Source organism: Zalophus californianus, chromosome 16 (assembly GCF_009762305.2).
Source record: "Zalophus californianus isolate mZalCal1 chromosome 16, mZalCal1.pri.v2, whole genome shotgun sequence".
NCBI classification, from domain to species: domain Eukaryota; kingdom Metazoa; phylum Chordata; class Mammalia; order Carnivora; family Otariidae; genus Zalophus; species Zalophus californianus.
In genome coordinates this window covers 47,052,636-47,079,127 of record NC_045610.1, presented here as the reverse complement: position 1 = coordinate 47,079,127, position 26,492 = coordinate 47,052,636, and the positions used below count along the sequence as shown (strand labels likewise).

The following is a 26,492-nucleotide window of genomic DNA, read 5'->3' as shown; positions in this document are numbered from 1 at the left end:
TGAAATCCTTTCAAAGACTTTGGATGTGAAAAAAATACATTTAGAAATTCAATAATATACCTTATAGGTTTTACTTCTCATTTTATGTATGCTGTTAACACATTTTGGGAGCAGAACTAAACAACCACTTGAATATGAGCCTTTCCCCAGGTTCAAAAAGATATACACATGCATATTATCCAAACACAAAAGAACAGCTTAGTCAAAGAAGATGAATGGAAAATTCTATTAAAGCAGAATTTACTTTCATTTCAGTATATACACCAGAAAAATGGTCAATTTTTAGAAAGATCTTACCTGCTACTGAATTTGGCCGTGGCATAAGATATAGAGGAATAGACTGTACTGATTGCGATAAAACTGTTTCCAAATTCCTTTCTGGGATCTTATTCAGACTATAGGTGGAAGCTGTCATGTTTTCATCTACTCGATACAAACAGGAATCCATGCTGGATTTTTGAGACTGCCAAGGTTTTAGGTTTCCTCCAGATCCTAATTCTTTACTGCTTTCCCCAACATATTTTGTGCGTTCTACATTTTCAGAATAGCTTGTCAACGTAGCTGAAAAAGAGAGTAAAACAAGTTAAAAATTAAAGGGGGCACGTATTGAATGGAGTACTGGGTATTATAAGCAAACAATGAATCATGGAACACTATATGAAAAACTAATGATGTAATGTATGGTGATTAACATAACATAATAAAATAAAATAAAATAAAATAAAAAAAACCACACACACACACACACAAACAAAACAAAACCCCACAAACCGAAAGATTAAGCTGTTTACTACTATCCAAATTCATGACTAGCTAATAAGAGTAGTAGCGATACTATTTTTAAAAAAGTTACTGATCATTTCATCTCCACCATGAAGTTTAAATAATTGAAAGCACAATATATCTTACATATTTTCTCTCACTTCTCTTATACATTTAACAACTCTATTTAAATGGAACTAAACACATTCATACATCACTGCTAAAAGATCTACAACTAGAGCCTATCAATGCTAAAAATTTCAGAATTTTGTCAAAAAGGGAATTTATATAATTTTCATGGATTGCTGAAGAGCCCCAAAATCTCAAAAAGATCTTTACGCTCTTTTTATCCCATATTTTCCCTCATTTAAATTTATTTCCTGACCCCTTATATGTAATTAAGAATTAGAAAAAACAAATGGTCCCTTAAGTAGATATATAGGATATATTGCAGAAATAATCTGTCCAAATACAGGGCCTCCTTGTACAGCTACCCTGTAGCTCTAACCCTAGATGTCCCTGAATGAAATCAAGCAAAACCTGAAAGGGCTTCTAGAATTTTTCTAGTCTTACCACTAATTATTAACAGGACTTAAAAACAAAAATTTTCATCAACCCTAGGAATGTAAGGAATAAAAACATTAAAATAAAGATTATAAAAATCTCAGCAATAATTATAAGAATAAAAGAGGTCATCCCAGGAGAGTTTTTAATATGTTAGTTCATATTTTCTTCTTACATCTTCAATGTACCTGTTGTTAAAAGAAGAGACCTAAGTTTATTAGGTAATTTCCACAATCCCTTTTAGTGAGGTTTTCTCTTTGGAAATGTAAACAGAATTCTGGACTTTGTAGTAACAGGGAAAAATATGAGTTACAAAGGAAGACACCCTGGTTGCCTTCCAGCTTTGCTGCTCTTTACAGTAATAAGTCCTCCTTGCATCTGAGAATTAAGTGTTGTCAACTGGTCTCTGTATCCTCACTGATACTAAGGGAGTCCAGTTCCAAGGCAACAACTTCTTGTCAATTCCATCGGGGAGGGCAGTCACCATTAGGCTTCTCAAAGATGACAATGCTCCCTACCCCTACCTACTCGTGACACATCCCCCCCTCTTTTTAAAAGATTTGAGAGAGAGAGCGAGAGTGTGTGTGTGTACAGGGGGGAAGGGCAGAGAGAGAGGGAGATTCCTCAAGCAGAATCCCTGCTGAGCATGGAGCCCAACATGGGGCTTGATCCTAGGACACTGATATCATGACCTGAGTTGAAATCAAGAGTTGACGCTCAACTGACTGAGCCACCCAGGAGCCCTGACACATCCTTTTTACATATTGTCCCTGTTATCTTTTTTATATATTGCTGGATTCAATGTTAGAATTTTGTTAAGGACTTTTATGTCTATGTTCATGAGAGACATTGGTCTGTAGTTTACTTTTTAAATAATGTCTTTGTCTAGTTTGGTCTTAAAATATTGTTGGCCTCATAAAGTGTTCTTTCCACTTCAACTTCCTGGAGCAGTTTGTGTAGAAATGGTATTATGTCTTCCTTAAATGTTTGGTAGAATTTACCTGTCAAGGCATTTGGACTAAGTTTTCCTTGTGGGAAAGTTTTAAATGCCAAATTCAATTTATATTTAACAGCTATAAAACTATTCAGGTTATCTTTTTCTTCTCAAATGACCTTTGGTCATATATTATTTCCAGGAATTTGTCAAATTTATTGGCATAAAGCTGTTCATGACATTCCCTTATCCTTTTAATGTTTGTGGGGTCTGTAGTGGTGTCCCTCTTCATTCCTGATACTGGTAATTTGTATCTTCTTTTTTTCCTGGTTAGTATGACTAGAGGTTTATCAATATGATTTTCTCAAAGAACCAGCGTTCAGTTTCACTGATTTTCTCCGTTCCTGTTTCATTGATTTCTGCTCTTTATTATTTCCTACTTTGTTTACTTTGATTTGAATTTCTTTTTCATATTGTTTAAGCAGAAGTTTAGTTCACTAATTAAGTAACTTCCTTTTCTAAAATAAGCATCTTAATGCTATAAATTTTCTTCTAAGCACTTCTTTAGCTGCATTCTAAAAATTTTGAAGTTTTGTTTTCGTTACCATTCAATTAAAAATATTTTTAAATTTCCACTGTGATTTTTTTGACCCATGTTATTTAGAAATGTGTTTAATTTCTAAGCATTTGTGAAATTTCCTGATATTTTTCTATTATTGGTTTCTAGTTTAAACACAGTGTGGTCAGAGAACACAGTTTGTAATGGTTTAGTCCATTTAGCTTTATTGAGACTTGTTTTATGAACCAGAATATGGTCTCCTGGTGCATCTTCTATGTATATCTAAAAAGAATCTGAACTATGCTATTGATAGGTGGACTGTTCTATAAAAAATAATTAGGTCTAGTTGATTAATGGAATTGTTTAGGTCTTTTACATGCTAATTGATTTCCTACTTGTTCTTTCAACCACTGAGAGATAAAAGTTAAAATCTCTGTGGATTTTTGCCATTTTGAAGCTTTGTTATTCGGTGCATAAACATTTAGGATTATTTCCTCTTGATGAAATGACCCGTTTACATTATGAAATGACCTTCCTTGATAGGTCATCACTGTTTATTCTGAAATCTATTTTGATATTCTTTGTTCTGAAATGGGTGAAAGAGGGAGATGATGAGCATACAGTATGGACTCCAGGACCCGCAGGAGCAGCAGGGACTTAATCTTCATTTACTAATCCTTTCCAAGTCTTTTTGGGAGACTGCAACTGGTCATCTCCTTGAAGAACTGGACTTGGATCTCCCCTCTCAGAAAAGAATTGAGAATCACAGTATCATGCTTCCAGGTGAGACTAGATGCCAAAAAAGAGTACTAATGATTGATCTATGTGGTACAAGAGTTGAGCTGGATTTGCCACTCTAAATGTACTCACCTGCCTGTTTTCTGGCTACAATGACTCTAGCAGTGGTGTGGACTATTCCTATGGGTTGGAGCTGGGTCCGTGTTATTAACATCCTGCTCCAGACTGAAGGGTTGGCTATAATGGCTATTTCTGGTCCTTTGTGATAATCATGGGCAGAAGTCAACCATTGTCTTATGTACTGCCATATAGCCTCTCTCATCCATCTCTAGACTTCCTGGTTGCCATGGAGACATGAGATGCAGTAGGGCTACTAGATTCATGCAATAGTAAGAGTCGGGGAAATAGTACCCTATTAGGGCTAACATACCAGTGTGAGAAGGGAACTGCAGTAATATCATCTTGTAATTCCCCCTTCCACAGTTCAGAAATGTATGGTTTCTCTGAAGACATTCAGTAGAATTAAGCAATCACCTCTGCCAGCTCTGTAATTCCCTTCCTTATATTTGCTTCTCCTCTTTTTTTGCCTTACTCCTCTTTCATTCACTCTTGTTTCCTTGGTTTATACTCCTTTAATATAGTATATACTCCCTCAATATAACCTTTTTGTCTCAGGCTCTATTTTCTAAGGAATCTATGCTAAGGAAGTCTTGTTGATGAAAATGTTGGGAACTATGGAATATTCTTCTAGCTAATCCAAATGTTCAAGTCATGTTTCAGTATACAGTCAAAACTACTCACTTTAGTTAAAAATTCATTTCATATATTCAGACTTTCAGTCATGAATAGCCCAATAGTTCCTAACCTTTTTGCCATCAAACATAATGCTGTACCTTCCCCAATGAGATTATTATGGATTCCATAGCATTATAATTTCTAAATGTGTTCAGTGATAGCATATTTATATTATGTGTGTATGTACCTGTGTGTTTTTTTAAAGCAGATGTATGCTCCTTATCCTAATTTCTGAAAATTATCTAATTTAAAATATATTTAAACTTTTTTTCCAGTAAAATTTGGTAAATATTCAGTAAAAACTGGAAAATAATATTTCATTTGGTGTAAAGATGTGGTGATTCAGCTGGCTTTGTAATTCTTTGCAAGAAGCTTGGAGTTCATACAGCTGAATCCAGCCAGAGAATGGAAACTCTTCTTTCCCAGAGGACTTGTCTACATGTAAAATGTCTGCTATTTAACCCCTTACCTTTTATGTCTTTTTATGTTGTGTCCTACAGAAGTTTTTATTATTAAGTCCCTAATCAAATTTGGCTAAGATTTACCTGTATCTGTGTGGTCTTTGCCTGGTATATATCCCAGAAATACAACCCTTTTCTCCTGATAAATCAGGAGCATATTCAGTATATTGGAATACTACACTTTTACAGGTCTGAGAAAGTAGCAATGGGGTTCACTATTTTCAGTATTTCAAGTAATTTATAAATAATACGTAGCTAGTTAAAACTGGTAGCTAGTTAAAACATCAAACTTCTGTAAACATAGCTAGAATTATATCAAGGGTGATAACAGTAGTTACCTCATTTAAACAGAAGCTTTGGCAGAGATGCATGTTTGATAAATTAAACATGAGAAACTGCTATAATAACAAATAGAGTGATGCTGAAAATTTTTTCAAAACTATGGGATCTATCAAGAAAAATTATGAAAGTCCTGATCAGTGGTGGAAAGATTAGAGAAACTGTGAGTTAATTTGTGGTACCCAAAGATGGAATTATTCAGTGGCCTAAGGACTCTAACTTTAGTTTTATATGATGCACAATGGTCTAGAATCTTAGGGGCACAGAAAGTAAAAATAGATAACTGACACAAAATACCAGAAGTAAAATTCTCTAGGTAACTATTCCCACTTAGGAATTTTGTGCATTTTTGCTTCATTGATGCTTTTCACTGAACCTGGTTGACTTTTGGTTAATTCATCTACCTATCCAATAAATTTTTACTGAGCAACTAATATGTAATCAGGCTACAGGAACAAGATAGGTCCTAAATCCTTAATCCTAGAAGAAGGACAATTCTGTGACAAAAGAGGTCATACACAGAAAAATGAACCACAAAATGAAATGCTATTTTTAGTAACAAACAGGCTAATGTCTGTATATTATTCAACTTTATGGATGCATCCTATTTTATTCAACCACTCCTCTATGGTGAGACTGAATACAATTTAAGATCATCAAGGTAACTGAAGCATTAGAGAAAGCAGTAATATTTTCATGCATGTGGTTACTAAAAGTTTCAAAAGCCCAAAGCCCATACATGCAGTCTATGTGCCAGGTAAGCTGGCCTAGATGAATTAAGCACTCATATGTGTGAAGTTTCTATGAATGGACCTGGAAAGGAAGACATGGTTCCTCATTGAAAAATACACATATTTGTTTCCCTCATCTATCATTATTTCTAATGATGACCAGGTGGAACAAAGGATAGGGAGAAAATACTGAGTCTCAAGTAACTGAAGAGATTTTTCTGAGACCTTCTCCATTTTCCTTCGATACAAAAAAATTGCCACCTCAGTATAAAGAACTGTTTATGTGACATATCTGTTTGTATTGCCATATAGGCCAGAAAAGAGTGTGAGGAAGAAGGAATCACAGGCGTATAAACAGGCTTATTGTGAATAAAATTAACTTTCTCTGTTTTTAAACCAGTTTTATTGAGGTACAATTTACATACTATAAAATGTACCCACTGTAAATGTACAATTCAATGATTTTTGGCAAATTTATAGATCAGTGCAATCATCACTACGATTTAGTTTTAGAATGTTTCCATAACCCCTAGAAGTTCCTTTGTGCCTGTTTGCAGTTAATTTCTGTTCCCCTCCCCCAGTACCAGGCAACTACTGATTAGCTTTCTGTCTCTATAAATGTGGCTTTTCTGGAATTTCATACAAACTGAATCATAAAACATGTAGTCCTTATGTTTGAGGTCAATTCATTCTGTAGCATTTATTAATAACTTCATCCTCTTTACTGTCGAAATAGTATTCCACTGTATGGATAGTCCACATTTTGTACATCCACTTACCAAGTGATGGATATTTGGATTGTTCCCAGTTTTTGACTATTATGAATAATGCTTCTTTCTGATACATGTTTTCATTTCTCTTGGATCTATTCCAAAGAGTGGAATTGCTAGATTGTATGGTAAGTTTATGCTTACTTCATAAACATAAAGTAATACATGAGGGTAATACATGAAGGTTCTAGTTTTTCCACATCTTTGCCAATACTTGGTACTTTTTTTGGTAACAGCCATTCTAGTAGGTGAGCAATAGTGTCCCATCGTGGTTTTAATTTGCACTTCTCTAATGACTGATTATAATGAGCATTTTTTCTGTGCTTATTATTCATGTATCCTGTTTGGTGAAATGTCTATCCAGTGTCTTTTGTACATTTTGAAATTGGACTGTTTGCAAACAAAAAGCAGAATCAGACCTATAAATACAGAAAACAAATTGATGGTTGCCAGAGAGAAGGGGTGGGGGATGGGAAAAGTGGGAGAAGGGAAGAAGGAGATACAGGCTTCCAGTTATGGATTAAGTCATGGGGATGAAAGGCACAGCTTAGGGAATAATAGTCAATGATATTTGTAATACCATTGTGTGGTGACAGATGGTTGCTGCACTTGTGGTGAGCACAGTATAAGGTATACAGGTGTAGAATCACTACACTGTTCACCTGAAACTAATGTGACATTGTGTGTCAGCTATACTAAAAATTTTTTAAAATATATATATATAAATGGGGCGTCTGGGTGGCTCAGTTGTTAAGCATCTGCCTTCGGCTCAGGTCATGATCCCAGGGTCCTGGGACCTGGGACCCTAAGCAGGGAGCCTGCTTCTCCCACTCCCCCTGCTTGTGTTCCTTCTCTTGCTGTCTATCTCTGTCAAATAAATAAAATCTTTAAATATCTATCTATAAAATAAAATTGGTTTGTCTGTCTTCTATAATATTTTAAAACTAATAGGACTAATTTTTTTTCTTGACTCATTACTTTTGTTGATAGAGACTAAATTTTTAATGCCATATAGTAGTTCTAGGTCATCTATCCTAAGACAGAATTATTTTAGAACTATGCACTCTTCTGTAATAATTAGGACCAGGGGTTTTGAAGTCATACAGACCTGAACTTGAATCTCAACTTTGCCTCTTACTGACTATATGACCTGAGACCAATTATTTTTGGAATTTCGGTTTTCTAATTCTAAGAAAGATTATTAGACTATTATATAAGACAGAGTTATTTTACAACTAGACTGGGCCATTCCCATGCTTATTTCTGGGGTTGCCTGGAAGTCTAGTATTGATTCTTAGCCAAGATAACTAATGATTTATAATTTGCTCTTTAAAGTTTTAAACTCCTCCTGCAGCACCCAAAACTAGTTGCTTATTGACAGCTTACATCTGGAGGACTTAGACAAATCGACTTGGCTATGGGACCAGAGCAGCATAAAAATCTTCACTGTAAACTCTTGCAGAGCTCTCCTGAAATCAAGATTCCTCATACAAATCTTGGTCATTTATATTCTGGAGACAGAGCACATCCTATTTAAGAAAGAACTTGGAGAGCTGCACTTGAACTTTCTAGGGTCCTCTCCTTGTTTGCATTCTCTTTTACCTGTTATGCAATATCTTTTTTTTTTTTTAAAGATTTTTATTTATTTATTTGAGAGAGAGAGAGAGAATGAGAGAGAGAACATGAGAAGGGGGGAGGGTCAGAGGGAGAAGCAGACTCCCTGCTGAGCAGGGAGCCCGTTGTGGGGCTCGATCCTGGGACTCCAGGATCATGACCTGAGCTGAAGGCAGTCGCTTAACCAACTGAGCCACCCAAGTGCCCCATGCTGTATCTTTATTAAAAGATTTTGTAAGCATTCTCTATCGAGTCTTATGCATCATTTCAGTGACATGATCTTGTGAAATCTTTACAACTATTTTCTTATAAGATCATTATAAAGATTAAACAATGGTACTTGGCTCAATGTTTGTACTCAATAAATGCTGGTTATTATTATTATATTAGTTAGATCAATATGTAAGAGAAATGCTTTGTTAGGTTTCCTTGATCATTCTAATAAGCAGTGTCCAGACTTAACAAACATGCCACATTATAGCTATTGAAATTTTACTTTGTGCTAAGTAATTAGAGAGGTGGGAAGGATGATGGAGTCACTAGAACAATAAACGGAAAAACTCAGTAGTATAAATAAACCTGTACTTCTCTGAAAACAGGTTGGGGAAAACATGAAAAAATAATTCAAATTATCTAATGTTCAGTTTATGACCCAGAGGGGGTAACTTTTTTATTTTAATTTTTTTTGAGTATAATTGACATGCAATATTACATTGGTTTCAGGTACACAACATAGTGACTCAACATCTCTATAGGTTATGCTATGCTCACTCTAAGTGTAGCTACCATCGGTTACCAAATAATGCTATTACGATATCACTGACTATATTCCCTATGCTGTGCCTTTTACCCCCCAACTTATTCACTCCGTAACAGGAAGACTGTATCTCCCACTCCCCTTTACCGATGTTGTTCATCCCCATAACCCCTTCCCTCTGGGAGGTATGACTTCTAAAATGTGACAGTCTGAATCAAAGAATATACAACATCCTACTGGACTACAGTCATACAGACCTGAACTTGAATCTCAGCTTTGCCTCTTACTGTCCTTGTGACCTGAGACTAATTATTTTTGAATCTCAGTTTTCTAATTCTAAGGAAGATTATTACACTATTATATAAGACAGAATTATTTTACAACTAGACTAGGCCAGCCCTATGCTTATTTCTGGGGTTGCCAGTCTAGTATTGGTTCTTTTACTTACTAATGTGAAACATTAGGAAAATATAATCACAAACAATGGGCACAGTCAGATACTCCATCTTTGTAGGTCCTAAGTGATACAAGGCTAGAGGATAGAAGACCAAATTTGGCAACAAAATCAGGACTTAAAAACATTCTGATATTTGATTAAAAGAAATAATTCAACAATTATACCATTCTGGAAAGAACTGTGACCTCCAGATAAACAAGAGGAGAAACAAAATGGACCCATGCTTAAATTCATTTTGTTATATAACCATACCAAAAAGGACTATTATTAAAAATTAATATGAAAAAGCAATAGGATAGAAAGATGATCTCTATCTCACGGAGGTTACAACTATCAAGATTTTTGCTTGAAGCTATATAGATAGATAGATATAGCTGATAGATTATATATCATTAGTGGTATCATCTATTAGGCACATACATAAGACTGTTACACCACTAGAGTTATACCCATAAAATTAAAAAAGAGAGACACCGATATAAAATTACCATACAAATACCTGACAACTGTGTTGGTGATGTTTCACCACCTGTTTAAGAAGGGTTATGAATTGGGGGAGGGAAGCTATGACTGGAACAGAGAATGCTTTCTGTGGTAGAAATTAACTCACATCAGGGGTGAATCCAGACTACAGAATCAAATTAAGTCACAGTTATTTAAAATCTTTTAGAACCCTAGAGAGCAACTTTTTATATTAAGAATACTTAAAAATTTTTTCAGGAAGTCTGCATTTCTAGTATTCTGAATCTTGTAACTAGGATTCTATACATTTTGGCAAACCATATGAGTGATACAGTCAGACACATGAATGGCTAAAATTCTGATAGCTGTTAAGTGGAAAATGCAGTGCATCACAAAGGATCACACTCAACTGACCTATAAAGGAATTTAAAATGCATGAATTAAAACATTTAATAGCTTTTGTGCATTTTGCTAATAGGGCAGGATTTAAATACAGAGCACTAATAAACAGACCATCTTGGAAGTTTTTGTTTGAAATAATGCAAGCAATATGAGATTTGGAAAAGCAGGTGTTTGTATAATCAGAGGGGAAAATACTTAAAGAAAGCATATTTAACAGTTAAGGTAGGTCAGTCGTGAGATTTCCAAGGTAATAACAGTATCTCAGTATCTTTGACTATTATTACTTATGCCGTATTCAATTTTCTTCCAACTCAAATTGCATTAAAAAAATAAAAACCAAAGAGAAACAAAACATTTCTCAAGATAAACTGCTCATATATAATTTGATAACTGTTCTACAGTTGAAGTAATTTGATGACCAGATATTATTTTCATTCTTCTCTCATAATTTTGCAAGAAAATGTTTCAGTATTTATACACATTAAAGAATGGAAGTTCATCATTCTTTAAATTAGATCTATTATCCACAAAGGCACTTATGGTACAAGGAACACAATTCTGGAAATTTATCAGAAAAACAGAGAAACACTGCCAGCTGTAATTCAAAGCAGGATCCCATTTTTAATTTTCAGAACATACGAACATTTACCTTGAACATTCACTGATGTGTTAGGTTTTCCCTTTGACAGGTAACTACTTGTAAGCAGATTTTGTCTGATCTGCCAGCACCATCCCTTCTGCTTGGATGAACACAATCTAAAGCTAAGTTTTATATATGGCAACACAGAGGATATGCAATGATAGACACTCTAACAATATCAACAGAAGAACCCAAGAAGAAGAGTGGCTGGGATTATAAAAGTCATTTTGCTGGGGCGCCTGGGTGGCTCAGTTGTTAAGCGTCTGCCTTCAGCTAAGGTCATGATCCCAGGGTCCTGGGATGGAGCCCTGCCTCGGGCTCCCTGCTCGGCTGGAAGCCTACTTCTCCCTCTCCGACTCCCCCTACTTGTGTTCCCTCTCTCGCTGTGTCTCTCTCTGTCAAATAAATAATAAAAATCTTAAAAAAAAAAGTCATTTTGCTAAAATTAATCATAAAGAGAATTTAAGAGAACAAAATTAGTCAATGGAGAATTCTAATCTCTATTTGTTCAAAATCTAATAAATCTAATACCTATCTTGTATCTAATGGTCACTCTAAGCACTATCAAAAAAAGAATGCAAGTTGCCAGGCCCCACTCCTTCTCCCCTTCAGCTCTCCTTTCATTTGTAAACATTTACCTAAGCACCAAGAGTGCTACCTCATTCCAGTTACTGAACAAGGTGCTGCAGATACAGATGAGTAAGGCAAAGTTTCTGCTAATAAGAAATTAACAGTTGAATGGTGGAAAGCAGGTTCAAAAATTAATTACTATACCACACATTAAATGCCATGACATCTATATGCTCAGGTGTTACTGGGAACATGGAGTAAGAATATACTGGGTAGGAGTTGGAGTGGAAAATTGAAGGGAGGTGGTGGTAGTGGTAGTGGCAGAATACTTAACAAAGTCTTAAAAAATCCACAGGAGTCATTCATATGTAAGAGAGAGATTACAGGCAGAATGGTCAATATGAGCAAAAGCACAAAGAGGAAAAAACTGAAATGCATCAGGTAACAATAAAGTCTAATGTGACTAGAACAATACATACAGGGCTAGAAACAGTGGGACAGAAGGCTGGAGAAATTGGCCATGGTCAGATCAGGAGGGCCTGGGCTTTATTTTATAGGTAAATGGGAGTCAAAGGAGTGATATGATCAGATTTGATTTTCAGGTAGTTCACTATCACCTTCTAGGTAACGGAATCAAAGGAGTAATTGCTTTTCAGTTAATTCATTTTGGTGGTTGTGTAAAAAAACAGATCTGGAAAGGACAAGATGAAAAGCAGAAATAACAGTTACATTTGTATTAATCTAAGTCTAAGATAATGAGGACTGCCAAGGCAATACTAAGAAAGATGAAAATAAAATCCAAGGATGAGAAATTTGGATGGGGGAAGGACGGACTCCTCTTAGCTCTCTAGCTCAGGTTCCTGGTGTAGGTAGTGAATATTTTGGACAACTTTATACCAGTAAATTTGAAAAAGATAAAAACCATAATGAAGGAAAACAGATTCAAAAAGAAAGAGAAACACAGAAAGTCCTATAGTATTAAATACAATGAAGCAGTAGTTAGGGGCGCCTGGGTGGCACAGTCAGTTGAGTGTCCAAGTCTTGGTTTCAGCTCAGGTCATGCATGATCTCAGGGTCATGGGATCAAGCCCTGAGGCAGGCTCCGTGCTCAGTGGGGAGTCTGCTTGGGATTCTCTCTCTCTTTCTCTCTCTCTCTCCTTCTGCCCCTTACCCACTCGTTCTTTCTCTCTCTCAAAAGTAAAATAAATAAATCTTAAAAAAAAAAAAAGTTAAAAAAATCTTCATGACTATCAGGTCCAGATTATTTTAATCACAAGTCCTACTAAAGGAGAACTTTGTTCTCCTTTTTCAAGATTGTTTTAGCCACTCAGGGTCCTCTGAGATTCCACATGAATTTTAGGATCGGTGTTTCTATTTCTGCAAAGAACTTTGTTGGGATTATGATAGTAATTTCACTGAATCTGTAGACTGCTTTGAGAAATATTATCACTTAAACAATATTAAGTCTTCCAATCCATGAACACAGAATATATCTTCATTTATTTAAATCTTTTAAAATTTCTTAAGCAATATTTTGTGTCTAGTGTACTTGTCTTAGTTTAGTGTACTGTTTAGTGTACAACTTTTTTACCTTGGTTACATTTATTCCTAAGTATTTTATTCTTCTTGATGTTATTATAATGGAATTGTCTTCTTAATTTTCTTTTTGAATTGTTCATGGTTAGCATGTAGAAATGCAACTGGTTTTTGTGTGTTCGTTTTGTATCCTGCAACTTTGCTGTAAAAATATTCTTTTCATCAGGGCACCTGGGTGGCTCCGTGGGTTGGGCATCTGCCTCTGGCTCAGGTCATGACCTCAGGGTCTTGGGATGGAGCCCCACGGCAGGCTCCCTGCTCAGCGGGGGGTCTGCTTATCCCTCTCCCTCCACCTCTCCTCCCCACTTGTGCTCACCTGTGCGTTCTCTCTCTCGCAGATAAATAAAATCTTTAAAAACTATTCTTTTCATTTACTTAATACTTATTTTAAATGAATAAATTCACATGTTGATATATATGCATTTAAGTAGGAGAGATAGATTTAGTTGCCATGGCATTAATATCTGCTATACCATCTAAATAAATAAATATTTTTAGTTGATAACTTTTAGAAGGAAGCCAAATGAGGAAGAAATATTTTCTTTATGCCTGGCCTTTTCAGCTTTTGTCATTTGTTGACCAACCTCTCCTCATCCCTTCCCTGAACCTTTTATCTTCTTTGGCCTTGCTCCAATTCTTCTATTTGTCTGACTACTCCTGTCCACTGGCTCATTCTCCCACCTCCAATTTCCTGCTCAATTTGAACATGCCTAAGATTCTGTGCTCATTCCTGTTTTCTTCTCTGTGCATTCCCTTTCTTCAGATTCCTCATTTCCCAAAACTTCACTCATTTCCATTTGACTGACTCCCCTTAATAAGTATACAATAAGCAATACATATATGAAGAACCAAGAACCTCCATCAAACTCTACTAGTTCAGTGAGGAATGAACATTTTCTGAACCACTTCTGTTGGCAGATAGATGAATTTACAGGGAGAAGTAGACAAAACTTTTTCTATCCACCCCTCCTTTTGTCAGGTAATATCTTTAAAGAAGTGGTTAAGCAGGGAGGGATAGCTTTCATTTTGTTTACCTTTATTTCTCTCTCCAGCATCATTAAAAAGAAAAGGACACATTCTATATATATCTCTCTCAACAATTCAAACACAGAATTTTTGAAAATATGTAATTATTTTAAAAAGAAAAAAACCCTGCAAAATGATTAATGTAAAAATCAACTCACCAATAATGCCGCTATCTCTGCTTTCAAGGGTAGAGGTTGGACTAGTTACAGCCCCATAGTTGCAATCCTTGGCAGTTGCATTTGAACTGACTGGCGGGAGGGTGGAGCAGGGGCTGCTGGCTGGTGGGGAGGCAGTGCTACTAGTCAAGGTGGAACAGGGACTTATCCGTTGCGTGATTGCTGAGGTCTGAAAAATTGGAATGAAAAACAAGATAAACTGATTGCTGTTAAAGTAAACTGTATCTTATGGCAAAACATATGCTTTGATGAGAAAAAGGACAAAATCTACATACATAGCTTTTACATCTACTAGGTACTAGTTGTTTTTTGCCTTCTAGGATAAGAGATTCTGCATCATACAATTAAGGTGCAACTTGATAAATTTAACACAAACAGAGACTGTGGCCAGTTTTTCCACCTAAGAAATTTCTAGTGACAAATATTCTTTATCACTGCTATGAATTCATAGAAGGATTTTTAATTAACTGCAAGTTGTCCTTGCTTTTTCCTATCAATAAAACTATTCTGAAGGCTTAGAACTTAGTCTTGTTAATACTTCTCTTTGGATTGAAAAAAAAAATCTGCAGCCAAGGTGAAATAAAAATAAGGCTCTAATGCAAATAAGCATTTTTTTCGATACATAGGTGGCTGCCCTGAGACATAAATGAATGCAGAGAAAATGCCTTATCCTAAAAGTCTATCTAAAAAATAGATCAAAAACAATGTTCATTTAAAGCAAAACTTAATAATTTCTCTGTAGAAACTGATTATAGGCTGAGATTGCTTTGTATCTTGAATGATTCTTATATCTGAGGTCACCTCAGTTTAGTTTTTGACAGGAAGGAATGAATAATCACCAAAAAGATTGGTGGCAATATATCCTGGCTTACCTAATTTAATGAAAATCCACTTTTCTTTAGCCCTTTCTACCTAAATAAATTGCCAAAATAATGAATAAAAGTATATATTTTTTCAAATACTAAAAGAATTTTATCCTTCTTAAAATGGTAAATGATCAGTAACAAAATTACTTGAAGGAAGAATAATGATATAATGGGTATTAAAGAGGGCACGTTCTGCATGGAGCACTAGGTGTTATACACAAACAATCATGGAACACTACATCAAAAACTAATGATGTTATGTATGGTGATTAACAATAAACAAACAAACAAACAAATAAAATAATAAAAGAAACCTTTCAACTTCTTTACCTATAGAGTCACTATTCACATTCTCTCCACTAAAATTGAAGATTTACATTTAACAACTTGACTGGAAAATGTGTTAATCACTAAATATGAGAAAATTAAGGCTCTTTTACTCATCCTAAAATAAGTTTTAGATACACTCCCTTGTATTTAATCACATGTGTTGAATCCAGTTTTTGATTTTAATTTAAATGCTATAACTAGGTCATAAAAGCTATATTCAACTTAAAGCAAAAGTGACATTCTCAGAACCTTGCAATGAAGCAAATCTTTTCAACCACATTAATAATATTAGGAATTGATTTTTGTTAGTCATACCATAAGCCCTCTGATCTATGCCATTTCTCTTCTACCTACATTTTTTCTCCAGAGGAGGGGGGAGTTTCAATTTCTTTGTAATCTCCTCTATTTTTATAAAATGATGTTGGCCTACCAAAGCAATGAGTTTTAACTGGGCATGTAGTAGAATCACCTATGGAATGTAAAAAAGCAAGCTCCCCAATGCAGAGCCCCACACCCCAGACTTACTGAATTAGAATCCTCCCTAGTTAGAATCTAACATGGCAATTTTTAACCTCCTCACTCTCAGTTTAAAAAAATATGTGGGTAGATGAAATGAACTATACTAGGGTTTTTTTTTTTTTTACATTAAATATATCTATAGTCATTCCATATTGAAAAAGTTCCATTTTAGTATGAATCTGAATCTATTACTTCCATAGCAACTCATTTCCATTTTTAGACAAGATTCTCAGTCTGTTCTTTGAGAAAGGAAACTGTATTATATACATAATACAGCCAATGTGGAGGTTAAGCCCAAAAGACACTATTTTTACTACAAGTTGTCTTCTACAAAATAAAGCTTGTATCACAGAATGTATGCTTTAAAACCTTTAACTGTAAAAGCAAAGCTTAAAGATCAAGCCGTTTAGAAAGGAGAAATTTGCTCATGGCTTATGATTTAAAAAGCAGGCCTCCTCTTTATTTAAGGAAGCTAGTTAATGAGATATAGAAATCTCTTCTAGACACCGAAAGATAACATTAACCATTCTCCATGCTTTAAGCTAAAATGGACCTCTAATTAAACCACACCACTTATAAAATCTTTCAGTGGTTTTTCCATTGTGTTCTCTGGAAGGATCCCAAAGGATCCTTCCTAAAGGTCTCTTAAAGGTTCTACAATTATTCAAGGTAAGAACCTGATGATGGAATTCCTAAAGTATATCCTACCACTCCAGAAATTACCGAGTGAAGAAAATATAGTGGTTGGTTGAATATTACTTTCAGTACTTTGTCTTTTGTAGAAAAACGATACATGTGACTTGCCTGTGCTGGGTTCTGTCCTTTCTAGTATAATTCTGAGGATGCTATTACCCTCAGGCCTTCCTAAACAAAGAAATCTACCTTTGTTAGCACGCTGTTTAGTTCGGAAGAAAGTCACCAAATGAATATGACCTCCTAATTCTTAATAACCTTCCTAAGACTAGAAATTCCAATGATCAATTTAGTCACTTCCTTCTGTGGTTCCAAGATAGTTTCATGGTATATTATATTCCCAGAAGGCAATCATTAATAGTATTTTACATTTGTTCAATGCTTTACCATTTAAAAAAATTTAATATTATTTCATTTATTCCTTTTCAACCAAGTATAAGGCAAATGAGTACTATTTCCCTGATTAAGAAATGTGAATAAGAAACTGCCCTAAAGAATGAAAGCTATCAAATAATTTCCCCAAATCATAGTTCTTGCAATATATTTATATACTAATTATACTGCATAGTATTTTACACCTTTTATTTATATGGCATTTTACAGCTTACAAAGTAATTTCATATTCGTGATTTACCTTGATCCTCACAACAATCCTGTCAGGTATTATTATTTCATATTACACTGAAATGGTATGGTGCAACTGTTAAGAACAGAGGTTGTAAAAGCAGACTGTCTGGATTTGAATACTATTCCATCACTTTGTGGCACTCTGTTTCCACTTTTTTATCTGAAATCTGGAATATCAATGGACCCTACCACACTGCGGTATAAGGAAGCTTAAGCAAAATAGTACAAATAAAACAATTAGTACAACGATTAGCATGTAGGAAGCATTTCATAAATGTCAGCTGTTATTACCTATGAAAAACCTAAAGCTCAGAGAGGTTAAGTGAATGTCTGATTTTACAAAGTCATACGGGGTAGAATTGGAAGTAGGGCACAGATTTTCTACTTCCTCGTTCAGGGACTTTTCTCTTTCTTTCTTTTTTTTAATTGAAGTAGTTTATGTTATACTCTGCTCACCACAAATGTAAGTGACTTTTCTATTATTAGAAACAACAGGATCCTTGGCAAATACTCATACTGTAACATCATGTTCCTTGGTCATCACTAGAATAGTCACATTTTAACTTTACATGAATATCAAGAAATAAAAAGTAAAAAATAAAAATGGATGTTTTACTTATACCAATATCAAAAAGGCCCTCAGCATATATCATTCCCATTTTTTTATTCACAGGGCATAGCATACCAACACAGTTACTGATTAAAAAAAAAACCATCAATCCCTGCCATCATGAAGCTTACACTCTTGTATGAGATACAGACAAGAAAACAAAAACAAAAACTCACAACTAAATATGGAGTGCAATAAATTAATGGTTAAGAGTTATAAAGGAAATAAAGCAGCAGTATAAGGGGGTATAGAGGTGGGCAGTGGCTATTAGAAACAGCAGTTAAGGAAGGCTTCCCGGAACATCTGAGCAGAGCACTGAATGAAGTGAGCAAGTGAGTTATGCGGGAAGCGCTTTCCAGTACTAAAGGAATGTTCTGTGTCAGAGGAATGACAGAAGGTCAGTGTCACTGCAGAGCTGCAGATGAAAGGGAGGGGGGTAGGCAGTGTAGGAGAGGTAGTAGCAAGGGGTCAGACCAGGCAGTGCCTTTCTGACCATGCTAAAGATTTCAGATTTAATTCTAAATGTGACGAGAAAACAGTGGAAGATTCAGAGCACAGAAGCAAAAAGATCAGATCCATATTTTACAAGGATCACTCTGGTTACTGTGTGAACAGACTACAGAGGAGCAAGAGTGGAAGCAGAGACCTATGAGGAGGCTATTTATTCATTCAGTAAATATTTACTGAGCACCTACCAATGCTAGACCCTATTCTAGATGCAGAGGATACGGCAGTAACGAGAACAGGCAAAAGTTCCAGGCCTTACAGTCCAGTAACCATTGCAGTAGCCCGGGCAAGAGAGTACAGTGACGTGGACTCAGGTGTAGCCGTGGAAGTAAAGAGAAGGGAGCAGATTCAGAATATACTTTGCAGACAAAGCCTATACGATTTGCTGAAAGAGTGAATGTGTAATCTGACAGAGAAAACTCAAGAATGGCTCCAACGCTTTTGTCCAAAGCACGAAGGTGATACAAACTACTCTGAGAGAAAACACTGCAGAAGGAGCAGGTTCTGGGAAAAAAATGTAAGGCTTCAGTTTTTGACATGTTAGGTTTGAGCTGCATCTTGGACACACACGTAGCAAAGGGAGTAGCTGGAAATATACTGGAGATCAGGGGAAAGGCAGGGCCAGAGGCAATTCAGGAGTTAAGAGTATTTAAAAAAAAAAAGAACGGAGGAGTTTCAATATGATTAGAATCTCCAGGCATCTGAATTTTATAAAAACTGTAATTATAATGTGATTATAATGTGCAGCCAGCAAAACCAATGACTGAGGGAATGAGGATGTAGAGAAGTCTCAGGAGAGAGCTCCAGAACACCTGAACATTATCCACATGATCTATAAATATATCCAAATAATCCTTGAAGACTATTATTTTATGACAAAACTAACATAGGATATAGAATCTTCACAAATATTTGTTAAGAATAGACAAAACGAACTCAAATTGTCATCTTCTAGAATAAAAGGATTCACTACAGGACATACATTTTAAAGATGAAGACCACACAAATGAATTTGAGTCTACTTCCTTTGCTACATTTAAACTAAAATATAGCTAAAAGAAAAAAAAAATCTATGAAAGAAAATTTTTTTCAAATTGTTGATAATTTTTAACTTTTTGACATGAATATTTAGATAATTTTTCAGATTTTCATTTTTCTAATATATATATTCAAAACTAAAAATTTTGGGGGCGTTTGGGTGGCTCAACCGGTTAAGCGTCTGCCTTCGGCTCACGTCATGATCCTGGGGTCCTGGGATTGAGCCCTACACTGGGCTCCCTGCTCCGCGGTAAGCCTGCTTCTACCTCTCCCACTCTCCCTGCTTGTGTTCCCTCTCTCACTGTGTCTCTGTCAAATAAATAAAATCTTTAAAAAAAAAAAAACTAAAAATTTTTGAGTACCTCTTTAACTCTAAGTTTTATATACTACAAATACATACTATAAATTGTTATATTTCGTTATTATTTCAGTTTAAAATATTTTCTAATTTCTTGTGATTTCTTTTTTGACTGAAAGGCTATTTAGAAGTATATTAATAGCCAAACATTTGGGGGATTTTCTAAATTACCTTGTAGCTAACATTTTCAAGGTTATCATTTTGTAATTGATTAATTCTACTATGATCACAGTAGTTGTAATCCGAAATTTACTGAGACCTGGTCAGCATATTGTCAATTTGGTAAATAATCCACATGTACTTGAAAATGATGTATATTCTATAATTTCTGGGTACAGTGCCCATATAAATGTCAATTCTGTTTCTTGGCTTATGCATTATTTACTTCCTCATTCATTCCATAAATGAATCAAAACTTTAAAGTGGCCTTTTAAACCTAAGAATGAAACTAAAAGGTGTTTCATAAACTAAAGAAATACAGTGATGATGGAAAATTAAGCTATATCTTCAGGCCTCAAAAGTTATTCAACAACTGGGATACGCACATACACACACCCTGCAACATTTTTCCTGTATAATATAGGCTGATTTATTCCACGTTTCGCAGGTGACAGCAAGCAGTTTACCTGATTTTCATCCTGTACTTCCATGGTGTATTGGTCACCTGGCTGAACTTCCGTCACTTTCTCTCCAAGGAGGAAACCCAGACGAGTCATGAGTGTGTTTGCTGCTTCATCTACAGATGGAGGGGGACCAAGTTCCTGTTCAGCATCACCTATAACAGGCAGACATTGAAACACATGAATCTTTCAAAATAAAATGACCTTGCCCTGCAACTATTCTTACATTGAATTTGGTCATTCCCTTCATTTTCATTCTAAATCCAAAATTACCAGATCCCTGCCTAGAAGCTGATTTTCCCACTTTTGCATATTATAATTGATATATCGTTTACTCGGATTATCCTCAATGTATCTACTTGAAACCTGGGTTTGAGAGAATGTTTGTAATTTACTGAATAGAAGATGTTTCCTATTTCTTTTGCAGTTAGGTTTCCAATTCAGTCCTGGTCTTGGGACATGGCTCCTGCCACAATCCCCACCTTCATTCAGGTTCTTTTATCTTTTTCTTTTCTCTTAAAGTTTGTATAAATATTCTTTTTTCAAAAGATTTTTTCGTTTTTTGTTTTTTAAAGATTTTATTTATTTGACAGAGAGAGACACAGCGAGAGAAGGAACACAAGCAGGGGGAGTGGGAGAGGGAGAAGCAGGCTTTCCGCGGAGCAGGGAGCCCGATGTGGGGCTCGATCCCAGGACCCTGGGACCATGACCTGAGCTGAAGGTAGATGCTTAACGACTGAGCCACCCAGGTGCCCCTCTTTTTTCAAAAGATTTTGAAATTAGTTCAAACTTATAAAAAAGTTTCAAGAATAGTATAAAGAACATTTTTTTCCCTTAACCTTTGAAAGTATAAACATGATGTCCCATCATCCCCAGTTAGAGTCCTATAAACAAGGACATTCTCATACATAACGACAGCAACAGCACAGACCTCAGAAAACTAACATTTGGCATTATTATGATCACACCCACAGATCCCATTTAAGTTTTGTCGCAGTAATGTGCTTTCTAGCAAAAGGATCCATTTCAGGGTTAGGCAGTGCATTTCATTCTCAGTTCTCTTTTATTTCTTTTAATTTGGAACAGCTCATCAGTCTTTTCTTAACTTTCATGACCTTGACACTTCTGAAGATTATAGGCCAGTTGTTTTGCACAATGTCCCTCAATTCGAATTTATCTCCTGTTACCTTATGATTTGAGTTAAGTTATGCATTTTTGGCAGGACTATCACAAAAGTGATGCTGTTAACTTAGATCACTTTGTTATAGTAGTGTTTGCTAGATTTTGCGGCTCTAAAATTACACTTTTTCCCTTTGTAATTAATAAGTATGTTGTGGAGGGACATTTTGGGTCTGCGTAAATACATCCTACTTCTCAACAAATTTTTAAATTAAAAAAATATGTTTGCAATAAAATATATATACCAAGATTTTCCATTTTAACCATTTTTACATGTACAATTCAGTGGCATTAAGTTCATTCACAGTGTTGTATGGCCACTGCCACTGTCCATTTCCAGAACTTTTTCATCTTCCCCCAAAGAAACTCTGTACCCATTAAATAAAAACTTCCCATTCCCCCCTCTTACTAGCCCCAGCTAATCTCTATCCTATTTTCTCTATGAATTTGCCTATTCTCGGTACCATATAAGTGGAACCACACAATATTTGTCTTTTTATGTCTTGCCTATCTGACTTTGCGCATGTTTTCAAGGGTCATCCATGTTGTAGCATGCATCAGAATTTCATTCCTTTTTATAAATAAATAATATTCCATTGTATGTATATTGCCATAGTTTATTCAACTGATGTTGCAGACTTGGGGGTTGTTTCCATCTGTTGGATATTATGAATAATGATAGTATGGACACTGTTAGTGTAAAAGTATCAGTCTGACTCTCTCCTCAATGAAATTTTGCCCACTGTCTTTTAGCATTCACTAATGTTTCTTGGTTGAACTAATTACTACCATGCCAAATAGTGATTTTTCTAAACCCATCATTCTTTCTACAGCTTAGTTTCTTTTCCTTATCTATTTATCTGAACTCAGTGATTCCTATATATTCAATGAGTTATAATCTGTTACTATCATTATTTATGTTGTTGTTTCAACTGTCCCAGATTTGGCCAGGGTAAGCCCTTTCAGTTTGGCTCTTGTAACCTTTTGACACACCTGTGTCATCGCCTGAGCATTTCTTTTCTTTGGGAAAGTAAGAGATGTTCCAGGCTCATCTTTTACTTCCCCTGCCCTAGCCGTAGAATCAGATGCTTTTCCAAGAAGCCCTGGTTCTTTTTAGTGGGGAAAGGCATTTAGAATATCATATATGCTCACTGCTTTTAGGATGCTACTGTCCTCCAGGTCCACTGGGACAGAGGCAGGCAGTATAATTATGCACATACATACATGTATACATACATACAACAGTCACATATCCTTATATTCATTTGTAAATCTGTACACAAACACACCCCCCAAAAGTTCCTGGTGATGCTCTAATTCCAATTTAGTACCATAAGGTTAATTCTAGGTTTTATTTTTCCCCAAACTTTTTTTCCCAAAGTTGTAAACTTGTTCTCCAACAGTAAGACATCTCTCACTATCCTTACTTAATCTGTTCCACCTTCAAATACAATGTCACTGCTGCTCACTGCCACCCTGCACACAAACGCTCTACTCCCCCTGCTTGGGGTCCTACCCCATGCCACATGAGCCCAACTAGCACTTCCCCCACAGTGAGGGTCATTTTTTTTTTTTAAAGAGAGAGCGAGCGTGTGCACACATAAGAGTGGGGGGTAAGGACAGAGGGAGAGAGAATCCCAAGCAGACTCCCCATTGAGCACAGAGACTGATGCGGGCCTCAAACCCACGACCCATGAGATCATGACCCGAGCCGAAATCAGAGTCAGATGCTTAACCAACTGAGCCACCCAGGTGCCCCCAGGGTCATTTTTTAAAAATTGATATATAATTCACATACCATAAACTCTATCCTCTTAAAGTGTATAATTCAGTGGCTTTTAGTATATTCATAAGGTTATGCAACCACCATCACTTTCTAATACCAGAATATTTTAATCACTCCAAAAAGAAACCCCATTAAAGTTCATTTTTGCCCTGAAATTTAGACCCCCCCCCCCAATTTCTGATCGCTGGTATTCATTTTAATCCTCTGTCTCCAGACTGCTACATTCTTTTCATACAATTTGCTTTTTAGGTTCTTTTTCTATTTAGGCTATTTTTCAGTGGTCACCAACCATAGGAATTAATTCTTTTTCAAATTCACTGAGGGACGCTAAACAAAGTCAGTATTAGGTTTTTCCTTGGACTCACCATCAAGATAAATTTCTTTCCAAAGAGAGAATTTATAATTGCTTCTTAGCCTTTGGCTAAGCTTAAGTGCAAATAGAGAACAAAAAGGAGTCAGGGAACATAGTATGATCTACTCTAAATGTAATGTAGAAATAATTTATTTAAATTGCCTGTTTACAGTAACTTGATTCACGGTCAACATTTTTTCAGATTTTGTTTTCATTCAGATACATTTAGTCTAACTTTATAAAAATCCACAGTGGCACAGATCCTATAGGACATTACAAAAATCTTTTTTTTGGAGAGAGACATGTCCTGTCAACGCAGTAAGCATTAGCTATAATATCATATGGTTCAATGTCAAAATTTAATAGCTTCTTAAGTTTTTATGATATTCAGTCTTAAACATTAAACCACTCCATGATGGCAAGAAAGTGTGATTTACATTGTTATTATTCAGTTTACATTTACATTTATATTATCTACTAAAGTTATAACCTAGGGGTCAGAGGAAGGGACTATATGTGTATTTTTGTACACTATTATTGAACTCAAGTGTCCCATCTGTGGAAAATCTATATAGAACTTTCATTGAATTTATGTCAGAGTAGAAAAACGGTCTCTATTTTCTCTTCCCTATGTCCTCTCCGAGAGTCAACAAAAATAGATTTCTCTGCCACAGAACAGATATAATAGAATCAATAGGGTTTTTTTTTTAAGATTTTATTTTATTTATTTGACAGAGAGAGAGACAGCAAGAGAGGGAACACAAGCAAGGGGAGTGGGAGAGGGAGAAGCAGGCTTCCCGCCGAGCAGAGAGCCCGATGTGGGGCTCCATCCCAGGACCCTGGGATCATGACTGAAGGCAGACGCTTAACGACTGAGCCACTCAGGCGCCCCAATAGGGTTATTTTTATTCACAAATATTTTTTAAGTTTACATGGTCCTTGCTGCCCCCCACCCCGAGAATGAAAGCTTCTTATTCCTTAATAAAAAGGTAACTGCTATATTCAAATTGATGAATTACCCTTTTCCCCTTCTATAGATTAAACTAGCTAAGGTTTTCCAAATTCTTCTTAGCATAGATTCCTGACCTCTAGATATTCTGAGGCTCCATTTCATTTTCTTCTAGGAGGCTATTCTGATGATTACCAAGTATTTTCTATGTACTAGGTACTATGAGGATTTATATAACGTGGAGAAGGTACAGTCATTGACTTTAAAAAGTTTATAATCTGTGGAAAATAAGACATTAGATTATATGATTCATTTATTTAACATATGGTGCTTATGTACAAGTCATTGAACACTTTACAAATATTAACTTAGTTTTTATAACAACTTTATGAAATAGGTATTATTACACTCATTTTACAGATAAGAAAACTTAAGCACAAGCAATAAATGGCAGAGCCAGGTTTAGAACCCAGGCTCCCTGCCTCCAGAATCAATGCTCCCAACTAGTATGTTATACGGCTCCCTCACTGGAAAGTAATAATATAAATAGTGAGAATGTCTACATAAGAGACAACTTGTTTACAGGCATATTGCTTATATGTAATACTGTGATATAATGAGAAATACATATCTGGTCCTTGTTCCCAGTTGTTGGAACAGGGTTCCTGAACTCTTAGAATTTCCTGAGTGACTGGTGAGAGAAGCATCTTTTGTTTTTCATAACCCCTTTTGAGGTGACTCTTAGTGGGCCACTAAACAGCTGTGGGATGGAGGCTAGTTACCATGTTATTAGAAGGTTGGAACTTTCACCCCACTCCCCAACCTACAGGGAGGGGAAAAGGGGCTGAAGTTGAGTTAATCAGCCATGGCCAGTGACTAATCAATCATGCCTACATAATGGAACTTCCATGAAAATACTTAACAATAAGGTTTGGAGAGTTTCTAGGCTGATGAACACATCCACATACTGGGAGGATGGTGCACCTAAACCCCACAAGGACCGAAGCTCCTGTGCTCAGGACTTTTATGGACCACCCCTCATGTACCTCTTCATCTGACTGTTCATTTGTATCATTAAAGATATCCCTCATGAGGGGTGCCTGGGTGGCTCAGTTGGTAAAGCATTTGACTATTGATCTCAGCTCAGGTCTTGATCTCAGTTTCATGAGTTCAAGCCCTATGCTGGGCATGGAGTTTACTTAAAAAAAAAAAAAAAGATATCCCAAATGATAAACTGGTAATACTCAAGTGTTTTCCTGGGTTCTGTGAGCCATTTTGTGATTTTGAGACTATCATACAGAAGAAATTATACTTGAGATTGGCTTTTAAAAAATTCAGCATAATGCTTTTAAGATCGATTCAAATTGTTGCCTGTTTCAATAGTTTGTTCCTTTTTCTTTTTTTTCTTTTTCTGAGTAGTAGTAATACATTGCATTGATGTACCACATTTTGTTTAACCATTCACCCACTGAAGGACATTTGGGTTGTTTCCAGTTTCTGGATATTCTGAATAAAGCTACTACAAACACCCATGTATAAGGTTTTGAGTGAACATAAGCTCTAGTAGAGAGAGACCAGGAATTCTGCTAAACATACTACATTATACAAGAGCGCTCCTCATAACGAAGGATTCTCTAGCCTCAACAGTCAACAGCACTGAGGCTGAGAAACCCTGAAACATCTTACCCTTTAAAATTTGTCAAAC

The 26,492-nt window shown here is 35.8% G+C and overlaps 1 protein-coding gene across 14 annotated transcripts in view; it reads right to left on the bottom strand.

Annotated features, from left to right (window-relative positions):
* The window catches only part of TANC2 (tetratricopeptide repeat, ankyrin repeat and coiled-coil containing 2), a 353,239-nt gene that overhangs the window by 127,868 nt on the left and 198,879 nt on the right, over positions 1-26,492 (bottom strand). For all 14 annotated transcript variants that reach the window (XM_027624902.2, XM_027624912.2, XM_027624910.2 and 11 more), the window contains 3 exons: positions 20,528-20,676; positions 14,336-14,522; positions 298-561 (listed from right to left, as the gene is read on the bottom strand). In XM_027624902.2, the coding sequence (XP_027480703.1) occupies positions 298-561; positions 14,336-14,522; positions 20,528-20,676 (600 nt within the window). The remainder of the gene's footprint in view (positions 1-297; positions 562-14,335; positions 14,523-20,527; positions 20,677-26,492) is intronic.